This window comes from Schistocerca americana, chromosome X (assembly GCF_021461395.2).
Source record: "Schistocerca americana isolate TAMUIC-IGC-003095 chromosome X, iqSchAmer2.1, whole genome shotgun sequence".
NCBI classification, from domain to species: Eukaryota; Metazoa; Arthropoda; class Insecta; order Orthoptera; family Acrididae; genus Schistocerca; species Schistocerca americana.
The window spans coordinates 989,496,071-989,518,560 of NC_060130.1; the positions used below are offsets into that span (position 1 = coordinate 989,496,071).

Sequence of the window (22,490 nt, forward strand, 5' to 3'; positions counted from 1 at the left end):
TTAGAGACAGAGCACAGACTCGGATTAGAGGAAGATATTGAAAGAAATTGGACGTGTTCTTTTTAAAGAAACTATCCCAGCATTCGTCTTTATTGTTTTTATGAAAGCTACGGAAAACCTAAATCTGCAGAGCTTGAAAGCTCACGAGATTGTTGCCTCGTCTATTGCGCCAGCGTGCTCGCTGTAAAGTCTCCACGTGTCGTATATTAAGACAGGTTTGCCAATTAACCATCGCATTCAGGAGGAGCGGGGTTCGAAAGCCTATTCAGACAACCGGGTTTGTGATTTCCTCGGTTCCCCTAAATCGTTTAATGCGAATGCTGAACCTAAAAGGAAATTAAGAGACTGTATCAAAGGAACAATCAGTTTTCATCCCAAAATGTGAACCGTCTGTACTGACCTTGTCATCCACGGGACGTTCAGCCTTCCCTCCATTCGGAGTCTGGCCAAGGGTTTAGGTGTGCAGACTAATGATCAACTGTTAGCAACTTCATTTAAAAAGTAGAAGAAACATAAATTTGGACCACACCCACCTCGAAGTTTTTACTGCGCTAAATCTTGTGAATTTGAGCCAGACGCTCTCTCTTGGCTGTCGTGATGTGCATGTGCATGTCGGCGGAGGCTACTATGTAGATAGTGTAATTCCGAGGACGAGACTAAATGGCAAGAAAGTAAATTAGCCTTTACGGCTACAAACTGAAGAAACGAAACGGTAGGGCTGTGAATAGTTTTACATTCACATGTCATCTGATAACACGACAGGCACATCCCCATCTACAATGCCCTTGTATAGTTAAACCTAGTTTCAGCCTTATGTCGTACGCTGCACAGCTGATTGTCTGATTATTAGACCCAAGTTAAGAGTCGTTTCGTTGAGGTTACAACTGCACGAAGACAAATACAGTCCGCATGCTGATCCGTTTTAGTGTTTGTTTCTTGATGCTTCTCTTCCAGTTGTCACAATTTTCTTTACAGGTTCACTTTAGCAGTATTTGTGGTATTGGTGACTTTCTGTTAGGATGACCATAATTACTACAGTAATAATTCGAGATGACTGTTAAAATTAGAGGAACGAACACACAGACACAGACACAGACACACAGAGAGAGAGAGAGAGAGAGAGAGAGAGAGAGAGAGAGAGAGAGAGAGAGACGTTCAGTAACATGTCAAATTAATATCGCTAGCTAAAACCACCAGAGACCAAAAAAGTGCATGGGACAGCCATTAAACTGACACAATTGATAGCAACGTGCATGCCTGTAATCTCGTCTGCAGAATTCTTGTAGGATTTGATGCACGTGCTCATTCACCGTAGGCCTGAAACATAAAAGAAAGAAAATAAAAGTCTTTCAGTAGTAACCTTTTTTAATGGATATAGTAGAGTAACTGTGACCACTAATTTGTGGTTTCATGGATCCATTAATCATTTTGTGAGAAAAAATGGCTGCATACGTGAGTTATTTAGTGGGCGTGTAACACGAAATAAGTAGACTACCGCAAACGGCGTTCGCGAGAAAGAGCAGTGCAGAATAATCGATGTATACTTCGAGAGACAACCGAATTCGCCTGGCTCTGGTCGACGAAAGAAAAGCCTCGAGAAGGACTTTTCAATTCTTTGACGTTCCTCTGCAGAATTATTCATCTTCATCTTGATCCCCTTGTAACTTTTTGATGAGTTTTGATAGCTCCCTGAAATACAGATTAATCTTGCAAAGTAGTGACAAATCTTAAGAAAGAAAAATGAAGAGATATAAGGCTTTGGCGTTCCGTCGCGAGGACGTCATTAGCTACCGAGGACAAGCTCGGATAAGAATTAAGCGTCATAATTGAATGGAAACAACATTGGTAACTGGAACGTTTGACTTCAACAAACATGCAACCAACAGTTGAGAAAGAGCTCTGGCACACCCAGTAGTAGCATCTCTATCGAGCGGGGCAATACGAAATTATTCAATCAATTTTTGTGAGCGGTTGATTTATTGAATAGATCATGATAAAGAAAATATGTCTCATTTCACGTGTTTTGTCTCATATGTGGAATTTGAAATGAAATTTTGTATACATCTGTATTGCACTAAACTGGGGCAAGTTTCAGTTAATTGATGAAGTGCCATCGTTTTGAAACAGTTAATCCTGACATTTGTTTTGTAATTCTTCGTCTGTCTACATATAGGTCCATCGCGTAAAAGCTGGAAACAAAGTACTGGGTGGCATTATTCTCATTTTTTCGTTAATTCTAAGAAAACGTCTATTTTATAAACAGTCGCCGTCGCCTCTCAGCACGCTAGCTTTCGATAGAATAGCGCAGCTTGCAGACGTTCATTCAGAAACAGGACAGTGTATTCTTATGACAAATCAGTATATGGGAGTCACAACCCATGTTTTAAATGATACACGTTTGGAGAGCTGAACAGTGTATCACCGGCATTAGTAGTTTTAAAAGCCCAAACTTGCAACCGGACCGTGATTAACCAACACTGAGCGAATCCATGAGGTGGTTTTATTCGTTGCAAAATGAAATTACACAAGCGTGCGTGCAGTTTCGCGGTAATAAGCACAAACTTCTGTAGATGAAATTTTAATTCCATAATTTGTTGCAGTAGTGTTCCTGAAAATGTAGAAATTAGTGAAAATGAATTTCTGTTTAAGGAAGAGGGAAGCACGCGCTAGTGGTTCGTGTCGCCCTCATAGCGTTGGTGCTACAGATCGGCGCACCGGAAAACGATTTCCGTCAAGAATTGGAATTGGATTTTTCATTTCCTGTAATTGATTACTAGCCACGCGTGGTGGTTAATATATGTTTACGCTTTCGCGATTACAGGGAATTGATTTAGATTTAATAGCAGAACAGGCGTGCCCGCTTAGTGCCAGGCATCCCATTTAATTGCGATTCGTTCCGTTGCGATTAACATTCGTCGCCCTTCTTCCAAACTAATGGAATGTTTTCATTTTCCTCATTACAATTAATGCAAGGCGTATTAAGGTGCAAACTGAAATGTCTGTGTTGTTTTAGAACTTTTTTTTTCTGTGACTTAGAAAACATAGTTGCATTGTGAGCAGTGAGCCGGTGACAGTCTTCACTAGTAGAGAATGATGCAGTTGTGTCCTCATCTTCTCAACAGTGTTAAGTGGATACGGATCCTTCACTATATATGAGATAAGACAGCGGTGGGAGGGGGGGGGGGGGCGCGACCTTAAGCTTCACCTGCCCTTACAGCCCTTACACAAAATGCACGACAAAGAATGTAGCGTTGCTATGCACTTTGGTTCGAACCCCGGTTCTTTAAATTTACTCAGCAATCTTTCGCATAAATAGAATATCGCTTTTTTTTCTTTTTCCCCATACGGGTAGCCAGTCCAGACTTTCATTACGTACTCTGGTCGCTCGAAATGAAACATTCACTCCTAGATAAAGGCTACAGTAGGATTTAAGGTCCTGCTTGTTTTCCTAATGTCATCTACCAGCCTACGATTATGTCGTCGTCTCGGTCATTTTTTATCTCTTGGAACTCTGTATCTGCAACTACAGCCGCGCGGGATTAGCCGAGCGCCCTAAGGCGCTGCAGTCATGGACTGTGCGGTTGGTCCCGGCAGAGGTTCGAGTCCTCTCTCGGGCATGGGTGCGTGTTTTTGTCCTTAGGATAATTTAGGTTAAGTACTATGTAAGCTTAGGGACTGATGATCTAAGCAGATAAGTCCCATAAGATTTCACACACAATCGACAATCATCTGCAACTACATCTACATCTAAAATCAAAATTTCTACTCAGCAAGCCACCTTGCGGTGTGTGGCGGAGGGTACACCTAGTAAAACTACCATTTTCTCCATTCCCATTCCTTTGACAAATGGTGCTTCGGAAGAAAAACTGTGCGCAAACCTCCGTATGAGCCCCAGTTTCTTTGATTTTCTCATCATTAGTCATTTCGCGAGATCTATGGGAGGAAGCAATATATTACCCGATTCTTGTGGCGTACGCTATCGGAATTCGAGTAATGAGCCAGGCAACGCCTCTTTTCCTTGGTCCATTTCCCTGGCTGCACGTGCTGCATATCGCGCCTTAAGTCTGTTCCTTAATCTGTTTGTTTTTCTGGCTCTCCTAGCTGAATTTCATCTGAAATTACCTTCGGAAGTACTTGGCGTATCTCCGTATGTAGAGCTCTCGTTTTAATTTTGCCCACAGATAACAGTGCAGAGGTGTTATGTCTGGCGAGTGTGCAGACCATTTTGTGTTTCCTGAACGACGTGTCCAGCGGTCTCTAAATGTTTCGTTAAGATTATCTCAATGATCTGTGCTGGATGTATAGGACATCCATCACATTGATATCATATGGATTGTAAGTAATGTAGGCTGTATTCCTTCTTTTGCGCTTGTAATACGTCTTTTTTACACCAAACTCGTTTCGCTTTATTTCAAAGCATCTTCAGCGGTCACTGTAACAGTTTGGTCTTTCTTACTAATCTGTTTGTCAGGAAGGATTAGCTTAAGTCCAGGGGTATGTCTTCTGATAACAGCGGCGCTATATCTGTTTGGAATTTGAGAAATTTGTTTCTGTTCAGAGTACCTTCAATAAAAGATGGACTGATGATGCGATTCTTGTAATGCCCGTACCACGGCCATCGTTTACCCATTTCTCTCTGTCGGCGTGGATTTTCAGATGAACAGTAGAAGCTATTGTGAAGATGAGTTGCGGACGGTTTGTAACCAAAATCTTGCAGTGAATCGCCGCATCACTTCGCAGTTTTCGTAGACAGCATTCGGAGAATTTAAAAGTCTTTCCGTGAAGCTGTTGATTAAGCGAAATGTGGAAAGCATAAAAGTCGTTGAAATATAGTATTGCTAGAACACTCCTTTTGCTGCCTCGTAGTTGGTTGTGTTGTGTTGTGTTGTGTTGTGCTGTGTGTTGTGGCTGCTGAAATATTAGCTGTATTTCTCTCAGCATCGCTGCTCGTCTTTGTTTTCGTATTTTATTCTTCACACTTTTAGTATCTTGGAATTATAACATATCGTGAGGGATTGACGAGATCAGGGTACCATTCAGCATACAAGCGCACCCCTCTTCTATCAGTTGGCGACATGAGCCACTAGATTGGGGGATAGAATGCGAAAGTCTCAATAGCTTCATGAGCAAATATTCCGATCGCGACAACAGCAGAGAACAGATTGATGGGCTAGCAGCAATGAGACGCTTGTCGGACATCTTCCCTTGACAGCAGGACAGTGGTTTGCGGCGCAGTGGTATCGTTACTGCTCGGTGAAGTTCCACGTATAACACGTCGTTGAAGTCTTCTTTCGAGGCACTTTTCATAAATATAAATGGTTTCCCAGGAGGAATGATCAGTATACGGTGATATGACTCGACCGGTCATTCGAAGCAAAAATGTCGAGTAACATCGGCTGTAAAACACATACCTTAAGCCTTTCAGACCTGAATTTTTTTCTGGAGGAAGAAAAATTTTTCTTTGCGCTGTAATGCTCTTAGCTGATTTTTTTAATGATTTTTAGATGCACGATTTATAGAAAAATGTATATCAGTTTTCAAAATATGCTTTTTACACTTGGCTTCTTTTTATGGACTAAAATAACTAATTTAAAGCTATTGACTTGTGATAAATAAAATAATCATTGAATAATTAGCATGCAGAATAACAGTAATAATAATAATGCTCATTTATACAGTGGAATATAACTAACCAACCACTTCCATGCATTCTGACGGTCACGAGCTGCTGCGCTCTGCTACGTTGACTTGTTGATATTTTTATACTGAAGCCCAGCAGTTGGCAGCACTTGTACACAATAAAAAAATGGAACATTCACAAATGTGTACATGAGGTTCTCTGTGGAAAAATATTTCTGTTGGAACTAAAAGACAGTGAAATTTAATGTATACAATTGTAGCCAGAGAATCTGAAAGGGTTAATAGCTTTGAGCACTTGTTCAGTAGAAGATATGTTTCGCAACAACGAAGATCAAAAATGGTTCAAATGGCTCTGAGCACTATGCGACTTAACTTCTGAGGTCATCAGTCGCCCAGAACTTAGAACTAATTAAACCTAACTAACCTAAGGACATCACACACATCCATGCCCGAGGCAGGATACGAACCTGCGACCGTAGCGGTCACGCGGTTCCAGACTGAAGCACCTTTAACCGCACGGCCACACCGGCCCCCAAACGAAGATCAACAAGTGCTCATAGCTCTTAAGGGATGCATTTCAGAGCCTATGTTCACTTTTTGTACTTCGAATGTTAGTTCCGGTCATATCCCTGAACATTGACCGCTTCTCATGAAACACCATATATACTCTTAGGAAGTCCTTTTATACATGTTAGATTTATATCACATATACCAGGTTTCCGTCCCGAGGGTCATTTGCAATTTCGTTAATGCGATGTGTAGCTGGAGTCAGCCCACACAAATACTGCTCATCACGCCTTCCATGCGAAGCCCAGAGTCGACGGAAACCGTGCGTGTTTTTCCCTTCACAAACGAAACGTTTTTGAAAGCGGAATTTTATTGTCTCATTCGATAGAGCGGTCCCACATTAGTCGAATGCCATATTTGTGTCCCGCACCCGGGTTCCCGGGTTCGATTCCCGGCGGGGTCAGGGATTTTCTCTGCCTCGTGATGACTGGGTGTTGTGTGATGTCCTTAGGTTAGTTAGGTTTAAGTAGTTCTAAGTTCTAGGGGACTGATGACCATAGATGTTAAGTCCCATAGTGCTCAGAGCCATTTGAACCATTTTTGAACCATATTTGTGTTATCGGTGGGTATTAACAGGACCAATAGAACACCAAGAATAGCCACTATTCCAGCACCGATTGGTGGTATACATGTCGATAAAATAGATATCGCACTAGAATAATGTGAGACCGCTCTGTTGCATGGGTACGTAAAATTCCGCATTAAAAAACATTTTGTTTGTAACGGGAAATAAGCGGACGCTTTAAGTGGACCCTGACACTGGGCGTCGCATGGAAGACGTGATGAGCTGCATTTGTTTGTGCTGACTCCAAACAGCACTACAAAAATCCACCGGACTACTGTTAGGAGAGACATCGTACATATTAACGAAAACTATGTATTTATTGTATTATTAACTAATTTAACAGTATTGGTGTATTGTTACATTAAAATTATAAAATCTGAGTCATAATCAACAGCTATAAATGTTAAAAGTTCTGGCGTACATTAGAAAACTGGCCACATCGTCTGCTATAATTTAACACAACCCAAACCGCCATATATTTACTCGTTGAGGCTTGTATTAGCTGCCTCACCGTGTGTAACCGAGAGTAAAGTAACAGTTTGGGCTGACATGCTACACCCATTAAACACCGTGTTGTCTAGTTTCTCGGTGACCAGAAATGAATAAATATGCTACTCGCATCAGCCACCACGGTAGCTTTTGTGTTGAAATGATCGACCTTTCCACATTTATTGAGCTGAAGCATTTTAGGAGGTGTTTGTTTGGTACAGACGCGCTCGTTATGCTGAGAGGTTTCCCGGCCTCGCCGCACCGACGTCTGCAGGAGGTGGAACGGCGCATCCCGCTGATTACCCTCATTAACCTTTCTTCCACGCGGCAAGTCCTCGCAGAACGCAAAGGTTGAACGCCTAAATACAGACCGACTGCCGTTCTTTCATTCGTTAAGTCGGTGTTTATCGCACTCCTAATCGTGCTGGCTGGGGCGGACATCTGTACTACTCTCGAAACAAAAGAGAGAGAAATTCGAGACCACTGGCATTTCCTCGCGTTGCGGAGGCTTCTCAGTAATCGCAGTAATGTTTTGCGCTTACTGTAATGGCGTCTAAAACCGAGAAATGAAGTTCTGCCGTGACTGTATATTAGTTATTTTTCGAAAATTAGTAGGGAGAAAACGTTACTTATTCGTACTTTTGGATTCTTAGGCGTCTGATTTTTGGAGCTTCTGATAGTAATAATAGTACAAAAGAAGCAAGTCGATGTAGATTGAAACTTTTTGTCGGGACGTGATGCGTGCCCGAATAGTTCACGTGATAAAAATACTACTTATGAAAGGCAATGGTCGACGTTGTATTTCCAGTACAGCATATAGTTTTATTCCTTGGATAGCATTTAACTATTAGAAAAATAACTTCAGTGTACTAAATTTAATTATGTGATGGCATAATACATTTTTATCATACCTTCGATCCTAACCGGACATGAAATGCACAATTTCGCGGGTCGGAGAAATGTTACGTGCATCGTGGTTTCGTATGACTGGCTGTCTTTTTCGAGCTTACCATAAATGCGTCTTGATCTCTTGTATACACAAACATTGTGTTTTCCCCTAACAGATAATCTGTATTTTAATGAGACAGAAGATAGAAAATTCATCTAAAGTTACTCGCTGTAGGTTGGTCGTTGAACCACAAGCTAGAGCAATTTTAATTTGTATCTTTTATCGGGCAAGCCACGAGCGCGGCTCACGTTACTAAATGGATAAACATTGTCAGACATGAGGTGAACCTTTGATTACCAGTTTGATGGTCCGTACACGCAAAAATACAGTGGATTTTCAGGATGAAGCCTTATTAGTATGCCACCTAAAAGTTCCTATGTGCGTTCACAATGAAGTGTGCTTTGCATTCACGTACCCTTGTACGATAAGTAGTGAACTTGCGATGCACTCAGTATTAATACGAGTGGTGTAAGGCTTTTGCAGAGTTCGTCATCGTTTCTATTCCACAGTTGTTTCTTCGGAAGCTCTATATGAGCAAACGGGTTCTCGAATTGAGGAAACGGGTTCCCGAATTGTATTTTTGAGCGGTAGGAGAGATTCGACAGATGCTAAATTAGTTACAAGGGCTACTTCCTTTTTGAGCCTCCGATCGATCGTGAAAGGGAAATCAAGGTGAAAATCAAAATTAATGTATTTTCAACAGTTCTCTTCATAGTCGCCGTTTCTACTTAGACATTTGTCGTAGCGTGGTACCAACTTCCCAACCCCCTCGTGATTTCGGCCCATTGCGCACGCTGGTCAGCAGCTCGGGGCTGCCTTGCAGCAACTTCCCATCGAAAACGCTGCAAGAGTGTCTTCGTTGCTCTGCAATTTGAGTCCGAGAATTGTCATGAAGAAGGAAACGCATGACAGTTGTGTTATATGGCCTGCATGAAATCAGGTGACACCCCTCAACATGCACTTAACATTTGGCGGGGAAAATATTATTGTTGACGTCTTTACACGCTCACTTCGCGGCTCAGAACTGAAAAGTGCAACGTGATGCGATAGACGGGCGTACTAGAAACGGGACAACGGTTTACCCGATTTGCACTGTGGTTTTAATTTCGCCACCGATCGGAGGTTGAAAAAGGAGGAGTAAAAAGCTCATTTTGTATTCCGCTGCAGCGGTGGTGCGACGACCGTAATTTGACAGAGAATGGGTACGAACTGGTGAAATGCAAGTGCTCTTTGAGCAGGGAGAGCGTTAGGTGGTTGTTGTCTCTGGCGTGCAGCCTTGGCGCCCACGGCTAGCGCTGTCTCCTAATATCATCTCCCGCGGGACGCTGCAGCCAAGTACTTAGTCAGCACACGCAGCTGCATTGTCTTCCGTGTGACTGAAGCTCATGCACTTTTAGTCGCTTTATCCTGCAGAATCGAAGACAAAGGTGTTTATTTGCAACTGTACGTATTCGCGTTGTGTTCGAGAATATCATCCTACTCCCGATTATCGGATAACGTTACCTATGTCAGATGTGTGTTTTACTGTCGTTCGTTTATAGACACGCGATTAAATTGATACGCCACGCAGCTAATTTTTAACGCAGACTAATTTCGCTGAAACGGCACTTTTTATACGTATTAACGCGTAATGGTTTCTTTTGGGATGCGGAGACAGTGCCTCTACTGGAAATTGTGAACCGTGTTTCCCCAATCTATAGGATTTACCGTCCCTTCGACTACGATTTAATTAGAGACGAAACGCAAACCCTGATTGGGAAAGGACAAGAAGGGAAATCGGCCGTTTCCTGTCACTCAATTTAAAGAAACTACGGAACACGTAAATGTGGATGGTGAGGCAAGGATTTGAACGGCTGTCTCCAGAATGTCTTATACAGGCGCCGGGAGCCGCAGAGTCGGTCGAGACGCGGCTTCTGTCGCGATGAAGAGATGCGTGCAGTCCGTGCGCGGAGAACACGTGGAAACAATGGTCGCGGCCGCGCACTAAACACGATAAATGTGTGTTAGGCGCGGTAATGGTGGGGAACCGGTTGCGCGGCCTTGATCTGCTACCACCACCTGCTGGCCACTTCCCTCTCCTCTCGTCCTCTTTCTCGTTTTACTGCCTCAAATGCGGGGTAACGTTCCGCGCTGCTCGCCTGCCACTGTACCATCCTCCCGCATATCGAATAACCGTACATTGTTTACGCACAACCGTTCACACTCTGTACCAGGGAAGTGGACTGTGAGAGTACAAGCACAGAACCGATAACAAAGGCTTGTAGCAAGTATCTCTGTGCATAATCAGGTACCTATAATGCTAAACGCACTTTACATTTTATCTAAGAAACGACTGAAGGAAAAGATCGCACGTAAATATCTTTTTTACCTCTTATCTGCTTCTAAAGTGCAGTAGATGATACTGAACTTCCTAAAAAAAAATGGCGTTTACCATAAGAGTGAGCCTATTGTAACGGTTAATACGAGGGCTCCCGATGGGAGGGTCGTTGATTTCGAACGTCTCGCAAGATGTATTTCTCTCTCTTCGCTTTCTTTTGGAATTTGTGTTGCACAGAATTGAAATTTTGGGAATGGAAAAAGTCATTGTAGCACATCTGTACTTTCTGTTGACTGAAAGAGTGCGCTTTTAAAGGAACATGAGAAGAATTTTCCCATTTGTGGTCCGAGTGCTCAACGAAATCCAATTGCGACGTTTGATAATAGATCCTAGCAATGATACTTGGTTGGGACAGATCTCAATAACGTAACTTTTTCAAGAATTGGAATAAAAACAATAGACAGACGGAGAATAAGTAGTTGCACAACGTTTGTAACGATAACACTCCGTTCCATAGCGTTTTTACTGTCACGAATGCGAAAGTTTATTAAAATCCAGACAAATGAAAAGACTGCAACTCCAACATGGCCTTATTTCTATGAGTCTGGAGTAACCTACAATTTGTGAACATAAAGAAACAAGAGAACCAGTCTCCTATAGATGCAAATACCTAGAATTCGCCACTAAAGGCTTTGTCGTCCACCAGGAGCGACGTGAGAGGATGAAAAAATTTTTCTTTTATCTGGAGTATAGCTACAGAACAGACTAAAGGTGTTTAGAAAACAGAAATCAGACTGAGTGACGGATTTGTGAATTCCACAATTGCCAAATCCCGCACCAGTATAACATCAGTTATACACGATTAATTAATAAGCGTTACGAATAATTAATAAAATCGTTACAGAAAGCTACAGATGTTTTATTGAGATATATCTTAGCGTATAGCCGTGCGCGTTAAAGCGTCCACTTCTGGGGCAGGGAGGCGCGCCGGCCCTGCTTCGTACGAGAGTCGGTTTGCCGGCCAGCCTGGATGTGGTTTTAACGTTTGGGTACCAACAATGTAAAAAAAAATAAAATTATAATTTTTCACAAAACGAACCTTTATCGTCATAGTACGAAACGAATACAAAAAGAAACTGGCAACAAGTAACCGGCCGGCCAGGATGGCCGAGCGGTTCTAGGCGCTACACTCTGGAACCGCGCGACCGCTACGGTCGCGGGTTTGAATCCTGCCTCGGGCATGGATGTCTGTGATGTCCTTAGGTTAGTTAGGTTTAAGTAGTTCTATGTTCTAGGGGACTGGTGACCTCAGAAGTTAAGTCCCATAGTGCTCAGAGCCATTTGAACTATTTTTTGAACAAGTAACCAATTAAAATAATGTAAGGAGGTGATTTCACTTTGAAACCACTGGGACGTACAGTTTACTACCAACCATCACATTACGGGATATATTTAAAAGCAATTTCACATTTTTCTTTGACACAGTCCCACATCGAGGAACGTAATGAAATCGTAATGCCTAAAACAAATTGTAGTCCTAAATAACAAGCGAAAATGGGTCTAAAATTTAATAAATTTGTAGCAGAAGTACGTACTGATCCAGTGGCTTCGTTTCGAAATCACCCAGAAAAGCAGTAGTAAAAACTCAAATTTACGTTACAATAACTTCAGATATACTTACTGATCTCCTCAATATGATCACAAAAAAAAGGAAACACACGTCACTGACTCCCAAAATCACGTTGCACATATCCGCGCCAACTGTTGCACTGAACGCTACAAGTGACAGCTATAATGTACTGCATTCGTGGAAGTACCTCAGTGTACCAATAGCGCTCTATCTTGTCATAGCATCGGTGGTTTCACGTGAAAGTGCACTGGTACTTAAAAAATTAGCAAAATGGCGGTTTCTGGCAGTAACCACTGGTGGTCAAAGGGTTACGGCAGTTTCCCACATCTCAGTAGGTGAATACCAGGCAGGTATCCTTGTTCCGCCTCAGATATACGCCACGCAAATATTTAGAAAACTTTCTCACACTTGAGCATAGAATTTAGTAAACACTCGTAGAAAAAGGGGTACACTGATTCCGTCCTGGGAGTGGGAGTGGGGGGGGGGGGGGGGGGGGGGAAGAGGAGACTGAAACTGACCTTTGGCGGTCAGTCACCTCAAACCGATAATCAGCAGCAGGAGCAGGAGCAGGATATCTTAACAGAAGTTTTGACATCTGTCAAGTAGTTCATTTTCGTTTTCAATTTAAAAATCAGCGTTACCTGTCTAGTGAAATTAATGTACTGTCGTCCAGTTTAATTAATTGGTAACAGTTGTATATTCCGTCTTCGCTCGAATGTTAAAACGTGTATTATTCATCCGGATATTCATTGGCATCATATACTTGTCCTGGCAAAAATGTCAGTAGCGCATATTACGAAACGTTAATGACAAAGGTACAAAACACTTGGCCGGTGAGTCGTGTGGCAACCCTGGAGAGCCCCTGCTCAACATTCCATTGTACGCTGGTACTCAGCCTCGCCATCATTCTTCCTCGCGGCCCCCTCATTCCCATCACGTTCATTTGTTTTGTGACCTCCGATACAAATCACGATTTTATTTATTTCTCAACTTTTATTACATCCGTTTGTACTTTCTGTTTTTCAGTCAGCAAGGAAACGTTTGGGTGAAAGAGTAAGGCTAAAAATATTACCCGGATGTCAATTTTTGGAGGCTTTATATGGACGTGAGTTGACATTCCCCATCGCTTTTGGCGCCAGTGAACTACTGTGGCTTCTACAAGTCTCGTTCATTGGTTGTGTTTCAATTTTTTATACATGTGACGAAGTGGCAGCACGTACACATCGTTTATCTCACAACTTGTATCCTTCCTACATCTAAATTTTCGCTAGTATTTCGTAAGTAATGGAAAATTCAAAGTGCCCTAATATCGTTTCTATCTTGCCAACACCGGTCGTATGAATTTAGAGAATTCTGCCCAGCAAACACAACCTCTGTCATATCGGAACTTCGTTAATTCTACCGTCCCTGACGTGACTGGAAATGTATTAAGAGGAAGTTATACCTTCTTAGTCCGGCTTCGAAACATTTAAAAATAAACTATATGCGGTGCAAAACATCTTTCTTCGTACCGCAGGAAATGCGTTGAGCATCTGTCTCGCACATGTTAAGCAAATACGTGAGTAATCGCGTAAATGTACTGCGAAAATTTTCTATCATCAAACATGGTAAAGGCCCCAGACCGACTGCCAGTCATACGAGAGATAAGTGAACGATCCCTTTTATTGGTGAGTTACATTTCTTCCAAATCTTCGCGCACGATTCACGCTGTTAAAACAGTAGGCATGTTTAAAATTATTTATGTTTCGAAGCAGTGCTCAACACAAGAAATAAACACACCCACGGGAGCTGACGGCTTCCGTGAGATGAATAAAGCTATTATCGCCGATCGCAAAAAGTCACCCAGTCGTCTACAAAATGAATCGCGTAATTTCATTTCATTAAAAAAAGAGTGATTGTGTGTTCCCGAGTATGTTGTTTATTTGGGAATTATTTGCCGCGGCGCAGCCCCCGCGCGTTTGATAAATATTTTATTGCGCGTCATGGCCGTCACTTGTTATTCCAAGCGCGGCCGCGAGTCATACGCTCCCCGCAAAAAGCGATTGTTTCGTGATCCTCATCTGAATTTGGCCGCCCAATTATTGCGTTCCGGCAACGCGGTGCCCGCCGAGGCTGCCTCGTAATACAGGCAACATCGCCGATATTTCACAAAAGCTCGCCCACTAGTCGTGATGCCTTAGGAGAGAATTGTTTACCGCACAGCGGTTTTGTCATCTGTTCGCTGACTGCAGCTCACCACGCTGTGCTGTCGTGGGCGGGTCTCTTCGTGTCTGCACTCTAAATCTGATTGACAGCCTCTGCAAGTTTCATCCCCCGCCACACTTCCTTCCATCACCAAGTAAACTATTCATGCCTCAGGATGTCTCCTCCCAACATGTCCCTCCTCTTAGTCAAGTTGTGCCATAAAACACTTTTCTCGTCAATTAGATTGAGAGTATCTCTTCATTATTTACCCAAGGCAGCGAGGTGATCTTCAACACTCTTGTTGGATTACATTTCAAAAGCTTGCCTTGCCTTCTCTTCCTATCTCTACTGTTCATCGTCCACGTTTCACTTCCACACACGCAACAGTAGAGAAGGATACTTCCGTATTACACTTCTGATCACTTAAATTTGTATTCGATGTTAACAAATAGCCGGCCGGGGTGGCCCAGCGGTTCTAGGCGCTACAGTCTGGAACCGCGCGACCGCTACGGTCGCAGGTTCGAATCCTGCCTCGGGCATGGATGTGTGTGATGTCCTTAGGTTAGTTAGGTTTAAGTAGTTCTAAATTCTAGGGGACTGATGACCTTAGAAGTTAAGTCCCATAGTGCTCAGAGCCATTTTGTTAACAAATTTCGCATCTTCAGAAACGCTTTTCTTACCATTGCCAGTCTACATTTTATATCCTCTCAACTTCGGTCATCATGAATTATTTGAACACCCAAATAGGAAAACAATTCTTTTAGTTTTAGTGTTCTTTTTGGCTGATTTAATTCGGCTACATTCCATTACCAATGGTTTGCTTTTGTTGATGTTCATCTTATATCCTCCTTTCAAGACATTATCCATTCCGTTCAACTGATATGATGTCTCTGACAGAATTAAAAATGTCGTCTACAAACCAAACACAATTTTTACTTCTTCTCCGTGTAGTATAATCCCTTTCCCAAATGTTCCTTCGGTTTCCTTCACTGCATGCTCAGTGCACATATTGAATAACGTGAGGGAAAGTTCACAAACTTGTCACTCCCTTCTCAACTACTAAATCTTTGTCATATCTTTCAACTCTGTGAACTGGAGTTTGGTTTCTGAATATGTTGAAAAAACGTTTGGCTTCCTATAGCATATCCTGCTAAAATATTGAAGCAACCAGATTTTTCTTTAATCAGCACTAATTTCTTTCTTCAACGACTATGGAGAGCCCTGGGAAAGTCGAAATAATAATATCGCGTTTGCTAATTTTACAGTGACTTTTTCACAAACAAATAAGAGTATTCCGTAAATATGATGACACGCTAGCTGTACAGCTCGTGTTCCACCAAATTACCGAAGGATGCTAAAAGTTCGACGTCTTGTCGACATTGTCCTCAAGAGTCGAGGATAGGAAAAAAAACTGTCCGTTGCTTCTCCAAGAATCCATCCCGAAATTCTCGTGAGACCACGGAAAATTTAAATTTGGATAGGTTTTGAATCCTACTTCTCTTGAAATAAGCTTCTCGTGTATCGCAGGGTCCGTTACACGATGCTTAATCCGCAAACTATGAGAAATTTGCAGTGTATCTATTTGTATATCAATAGACTAAAGATAAAACTGTGCTCCCAAATGTACATGGCCACTTAGTAATATGCTTGTACTAAATGTGCCAGTGACTTCTTAGTAAATGCTCCATATTGTTTACAGCAGTGTAAGCGGCTCGTTGTCGAGGCGATGGTTCATCCATTCGCATTCAGGTTGGTCGCCTTCTGACTGGAAAAATATGCATTTGTAAAACCCAGTATTGCAGTTTCGAGCGTTCGGCGATTATAGAGCGGAAATAATTGCGCTTTAGCACATTTCGAAGCCTAACAAACATTTGACATGACGTAATACAGAACTTTGTTTCATCGCACTGTGTTCCTGATAACAATTTCTTGTGCATATTGCCATCTTCGAATTGCATTGTGTGTTGCTCGTATTGTGTTCAACATTTTCTCGCATCCGTAATATCGGGTGGGTTTACAAATCCATATTTGTTTTTGTTTCATATAAAGCAGACAGTGTCGTAGCACGGTTTTTCTGTGGACACCTGTCTGTTTGTTCCTGCATACGACCCACTGCGAACTGCTCGGTTAAAATCCGATGTCAGTATATTGCTCGTACTCTACTCTATTTCTGGTCACATCCGTTTTTCGTACTTTTTTTGCGCTTAAGGGGGGCAGGACGTCAAACGGGCCGACTTGGAGCAGATGAGGCACAACACGACATTTTATTTTCTACTGTATATATTTATAAAAATAAATTCGTAAAATTTTGTCAGCATGACCAGGAAGGATTCAGGATTCACACTCATAGCAGTGGAAGTGCAAAAACATAACAAAATACATTTTTTTTAGATATGAAATTTCATCATTTTTTTTCAGTTACTGTTGGCTGCATTTGTTGCTATAGGTATATTTTTCTTCACAAATAAGAGAGAGTCTTTGATGAATTTTGCACAGCACACAAACCATACTTACAGGTGTATGAAACTATAGAGTTTTCCAAATCTATTAAAAACTGTGGTAAAAATTGAGATAATTAACTACAAAATTTGATTTTTTTCTAAACATAAAGTTTAAAACGCAACAACTCATTCATTTTTTCATAAATTAAATAGGTTCTAGAGTTTCAGACACCTGTAAGTATGGTTTGAATGCTGTGCAAAATTCATCGAACAGTCTCTCTGACTTATGAAGAAAAGTGTACCTATAGTCCCAAATGCAGCCAATGGTAAGTGAAAAAATGATGAAATTTCATATCTAAAAAAATTATTTTGTTACGTTTTTGAACTTCCGCTGCTTCGAGTGTGAATCCTGAATCCTTCCTAGTCATGCTGACAAAGTTTTCTGAATTAACTTGTAAAAGTATCGACAGTGGAAATTAAAATGTCCTGCTCCAAGTCGGCCCGTTTGACGTCCTACCCCCCTTAATGGAGAACTCCGAAATTTTCGTCGGAGTGGGAGGAAGATTCTAGCACATTGATTTCTTATATGAATGCTCGGTGTCCGTTCTTTCGGGCGTGTTCGAAAGAACGTATACGACGCGTACATAGGACTGATTCGCCTTGTAGGGCAATGAATCCACAGCCTTCAGTGCGGATGCACTTGACGTTCGACCTCCAGCGATGAGCAGGGAGGACGTGGCAGGTGGCGCTAGGTGCGAGTGTGAGGCAGCCCGCGCAGGCACGAGATCCCGTGTTCGAGTCCTGGTCCGGAAAATATTTTCACTCCTCGCCGCTGATTCCGCATCAAATCCTGGTGCATCTAATATCGTTAGTTCCTTACTTTTCCTGTCTCCCTCCTCCAACTTCAATGTACGTAACACTGATTTCTGCTAATGTATGTTATTTGTGGTACTTCTTAATGATGTGTAAACACATTTGCGTCACTACTGTTGCACTTTTAGCATTTGCAAAGAAGAATGCTTTAGTCACTAAGACTGCAAAGCATATTCAGTGGTCAGAAACAACACCGTGAAAGCAGAAATACATACACATTCCGTGACACGATGTAATAAACCTGAATACCATTTGTCTCAAAAGCTGCTAACATGGAGTTCTTCATTAGATGCGAGGAAGTATGGAAAATGGACGCGAGCAAAAATATAGTAGTATAGAATCCACCGTGGAATAAAACCAAATATGGAATCATTATACCACCTATTACGACAGATACGAGCAAAAATCAGCCGTAATATGAGCGACACATTTACAATGCATTTCAAAGAATGCAATACTAAACAGAGGCCGTAATTAGGAACGCAATGTGATGAAATTAGCTTATGTCTACTACGAAACGAAAACAAATATGACAGACTTTAAATTACCCAGTAAGAAAATGATATCTACATCTACATCTACATCCATCCGAGCTACTGAGCGTCTCTCCTGCAGAGTCTTCCACTGGAGTTTACCTATCATCTCCGTAACGCTTTCGCGATTACTAAATGATCTTGTAACGAAGCGCGCTGCTCTCCGTTGGATCTTCTCTCTCTCTTCTATCAACCCTATCTGGTACGGATCCCACACCGCTGAGCAGTATTCAAGCAGTCGGCGAACAAGCGTACTGTAACCTACTTCCTTTGTTTTCGGATTGCATTTCCTTAGGATTCTTCCAATGAATCTGAGTCTGGCATCTGCTTTACCGACGATCAACTTCGTATGATCATTCTATTTTAAATCATTCCTAATGCGTACTCCCAGATAATTTATGGAATTACCTGCTTCCAGTTGCTGACCTGCTATATTTTAGCTAAATGATAAGGGATCTATCTTTCTATGTATTCGCAGCACATTACACTTGTCTACATTGAGATTCAATTGCCATTCCCTGCACCATGCGTCAATTCGCTGCAGATCCTCCTGCATATCAGTACAATTTTCCATTGTTACAACCTCTCGATACACCACAGCATCACCTGGAAAAAGCCTCAGTGAACTTCCGATGTCATCCACAAGGTCATTTATGTATATTGTGAATAGCAACGGTCCTACGACACTCCCCTGCGGCACACCTGAAATCACTCTTACTTCGGAAGACTTCTCTCCATTGAGAATGACATGCTGCGTTCTGTTACCTAGGAACTCTTCAATCCAATCACACAATTGGTCTGATAGTCGGTATGCTCTTACTTTGTTCATTAACGCTCCAAGTGACGTGCAGCGACTCGAGCTGCGTGTATGAGTTTGAGGCTACATGTAATGGTTGTATGTTTCAGATGATGCGGCCGCTGAGGGTGGCTCCGGCGCACCTCACCCTCTCCCTCCTGCTGCTGTTTCTGGCACTGTCAGCGCTGCCTGTGCAGGGCAGCGCGCGAGGTGGAGGAGGTGAGTACTCCAAAATACACTCGTTGGCCGTCCCCTACATTCACTTGGCCCTGGCGTTCCGAATTTATGGAACTGGCTGTGGAATTCCTAGGCACACGAACATTCTAATGCGCTTCTAGAGGTTGTACTGTTCCATGACAAATGGGATCCTCTCTGGTCAGAGGACCTGCCGATGACAGTTATGTGGCATAAAAATAACTCGATGCCGCAACAAAGCAATGCACTTTACACCATCGAAGTGGTTAAAGGTACTGTGAAGGTGGTGAAGCGATTGTTGCAGTTAACGTTGGTTGTACAAGTATCTGCAAAACAATGAAAGGGCCAACAGCAGATTGGCACAAGGCAGTGTTCAGTTTATATGGGTGGTAGGGGCGCAATGGCACATATTTATACTGATAGTGAGGGCAGTGACTGAACAACGTTACATCAGCATTTACTTAATTTGCAGACTAATAATTACAGCTATTACGAGTAATTCTGTCAGAGACAGCAAAGGACTTGGAAGAGCAGTTTAACGGAATGGACAGTGTCTTGAAAGGAGGGTATAAGATGAACATCAACAAAAGCAAAACGAGGATAATGGAATGTAGTCGAATTAAGTTAGGTGATGCTGAGGGAATTAGATTAGGAAATGAGACACTTAAAGAAGTAAAGGAGTTTTGCTATTGGGGGAGCAAAATAACTAATGATTGTCGAAGTAGAGAGGATATAAAATGTAGACTGGCAATGGCAAGGACAGCGTTTCTGAAGAAGAGAAATTTGTTAACACCGAGTATAGATTTAAGTGTCAGAAAGTATTTGTGTGGAGTGTAGCCATGTATGGAAGTAAAACATGGACGATAAATGGTTTGGACAAGAAGAGAGTAGAAGCTTTTGAAATGTTGTGCTACAGAAGAATGCAGAAGATTAGATGGGTAGATCACATAACTAATGAGGAAGTATTGAATAGGATTGGGGAGAAGAGAATTTTGTGGCACAACTTGACTAGAAGAAGGGATCGGTTGGTAGGACATGTGTTGAGGCATCAAGGGATCACCAATTTAGTATTGGAGGGCATCGTGGAGGGTAAAAATCGTAGAGGGAGACCAAGAGATGAATACACTAAGTAGATACAGAAGGATGTAGGCTGCAGTAGGTACTGGGAGATGAAGCAGCTTGCACAGGATAGAGTAGCATGGAGAGCTGCATCAAACCAGTCTCAGGACTGAAGACCACAACAACAACAACAACAACAACGAGTAGTATGTTTTTAGGCTGGTTAGTACCTCCAGGTGCCAACGGTCTTGCCGCAGTGGCAACACCAGTTCCCATCGGATCACCGAAGTTAAGCGCTGTCGGGCTGGCCTAGCACTCGGATGGGTGACCATAGGATCTGCCGAGCGCCGTTGTCAAGCGGGTCGCACTAAGCCCTTCTGAGGCAAACTGAGGAGCTACTTGATTGACAATTAGCGACTCCGGTCTCGTAAACTGACATACGGCCAGGAGAGCGGTCGGCTGACCACATGCCCGTCCATATCCGCATCCAGTGACGCCTGCGGGCTGAAGATGACACGGCGGCTGGTCGGTGCCGTTGGGCCCTCATGGCCTGTTCGTGTGGCACAAGCAAGCCATTAACGTTCATTTTCCCCTGGGCAGCAGGTCCAGTATTGAAGTGTGGACACGTGGGTGCAAAACAGATTGATTGTACTGATAAGCTCAGTCCACGACCGTGCAGAAAACATCAGCTAGTAACTTAGGTGACGTGTTTGCAGGACAACTTTTAGACTCGGAGCAAAAAAGTAACCCACTGGAGAGGGTAGGTATTAAGGCACCACTTCTCACGAAATCTGTACCTATACCCTTAAAACGCTGTGTGTATTTTTTGAATTTCAGTTGCATGTCTTAAACTGAGTTTGATTTTGGATCAACTAATTTGTAACTGAAATTTACTAACAGTTGTCTGGACGTGACTGCAAAGGCAAGTCAGGCGTCGACGATGCAGAAATAACGGGCAAAATTTACGTGGTGCAGCAGAAATAATAAGTGATACTACTTCAAATGAAAGAACGTATTTCAGTCTGTATAGGTTTGCGTAATTTTGGGGAAGTGGCTCTCTGTTAGGAGAAAAGGCGATAGGTTACATTTTGAAGTTGCATGATAGAGTGGGAACACAAAAACTGTGATGGAAGCATAAAGTGGAATTACAACTAAAGGTGACACTGTGGTTGAATGCCCATTTTAGAGAAGGCTTGTTACATCGTATGGATGAAAACGTGACGAGAAATTTTGCCATTTTGAATGAAATGATCTGTGCAGGCTGTAAAATCCTTTTTATTAAATGCCACTATCGGTTTCGCGTCAATTGAAGACTTATCCTCAGGTGGTCTGTACAAAATTAATAACGAAGAAAATTTTGTAAAGAATTTTTAACAACGACCTGAATAATAGTGTGTTACTAAAAAGTAGTATTGTATAGTTGTACGTGAAGAGTACTCACAGGTTTTTTATTAACAAGTAGGAGCGTTACTAGTCTACAAGTTTTTTAGGTCCGTTTGGTCTTCATCCAAGTGTTATTTCTATAGGGTCTGCTATCCTCTTCATTTCAATTATAGGCTACCGCTCTTAGCACGCTATTTGGTTTATAACCTGGTGTTCTTCAGACCATAGTTAAGAATTCTTTGTAATTTTTTTTCTTATTAATTTTGTGCAGATCGTCTGAGGATGCGCCTTCAGTTGACGCGAAACCAGTACTCACTTTTAATATAAAAAAAAAGTTACAGCGAGTGCAGATAATTTCCTTCAAAATGCGCAAGTTTATTTGCGGTTGGCCGCAATTTAAAATAACATGGTCGCGAAATTTTGAACTTGGTAGACAGTCAATAACGACAGGGCATTGCCTGCGACGCAAATAGTACTATGATCTTGTTAGGAGCGCTCTATCGAGGCTTCAGAAATTTGTAAAATAATATACTGTTCCAGTGAGTGAGTGCAGTGTTCGACGAAAATGAGACTGTTGGAGTGACAGATACGAGTGCTGGCAGGTAACCATTGCCTTTTCAGAATTACGTATTTGCCCCACTCTTAAACTTTTCGTGTGGTTTATCTTTTCGGTACCGCGACACTTGATGCGTATTTCGTGCCATTCGTCATCAATAATGTTTGTCATATAGCTTAACTGTCAGATATGTAAATCGTAATTACCTCGGAGCCATGTTCATTTCCATTGACTGACGAGTCTCACAAGTCTTGTTCTGTGCTAGCCGCGTTTATCCGACGACATACGTGATCGTTTTGATATATCCCCTACC

The 22,490-nt window shown here is 42.3% G+C and overlaps 1 protein-coding gene and 1 pseudogene across 1 annotated transcript in view; both read left to right on the forward strand.

The window, feature by feature from the left end:
• The window catches only part of LOC124556427 (latrophilin Cirl), a 799,014-nt gene that overhangs the window by 309,247 nt on the left and 467,277 nt on the right, over positions 1-22,490 (forward strand). Inside the window, exon 3 of the mRNA XM_047130383.1 lies at positions 19,095-19,203. Coding sequence (XP_046986339.1) covers positions 19,095-19,203 — 109 coding nt within the window. The remainder of the gene's footprint in view (positions 1-19,094; positions 19,204-22,490) is intronic.
• LOC124557336 lies at positions 20,477-20,594 on the forward strand (annotated as a pseudogene).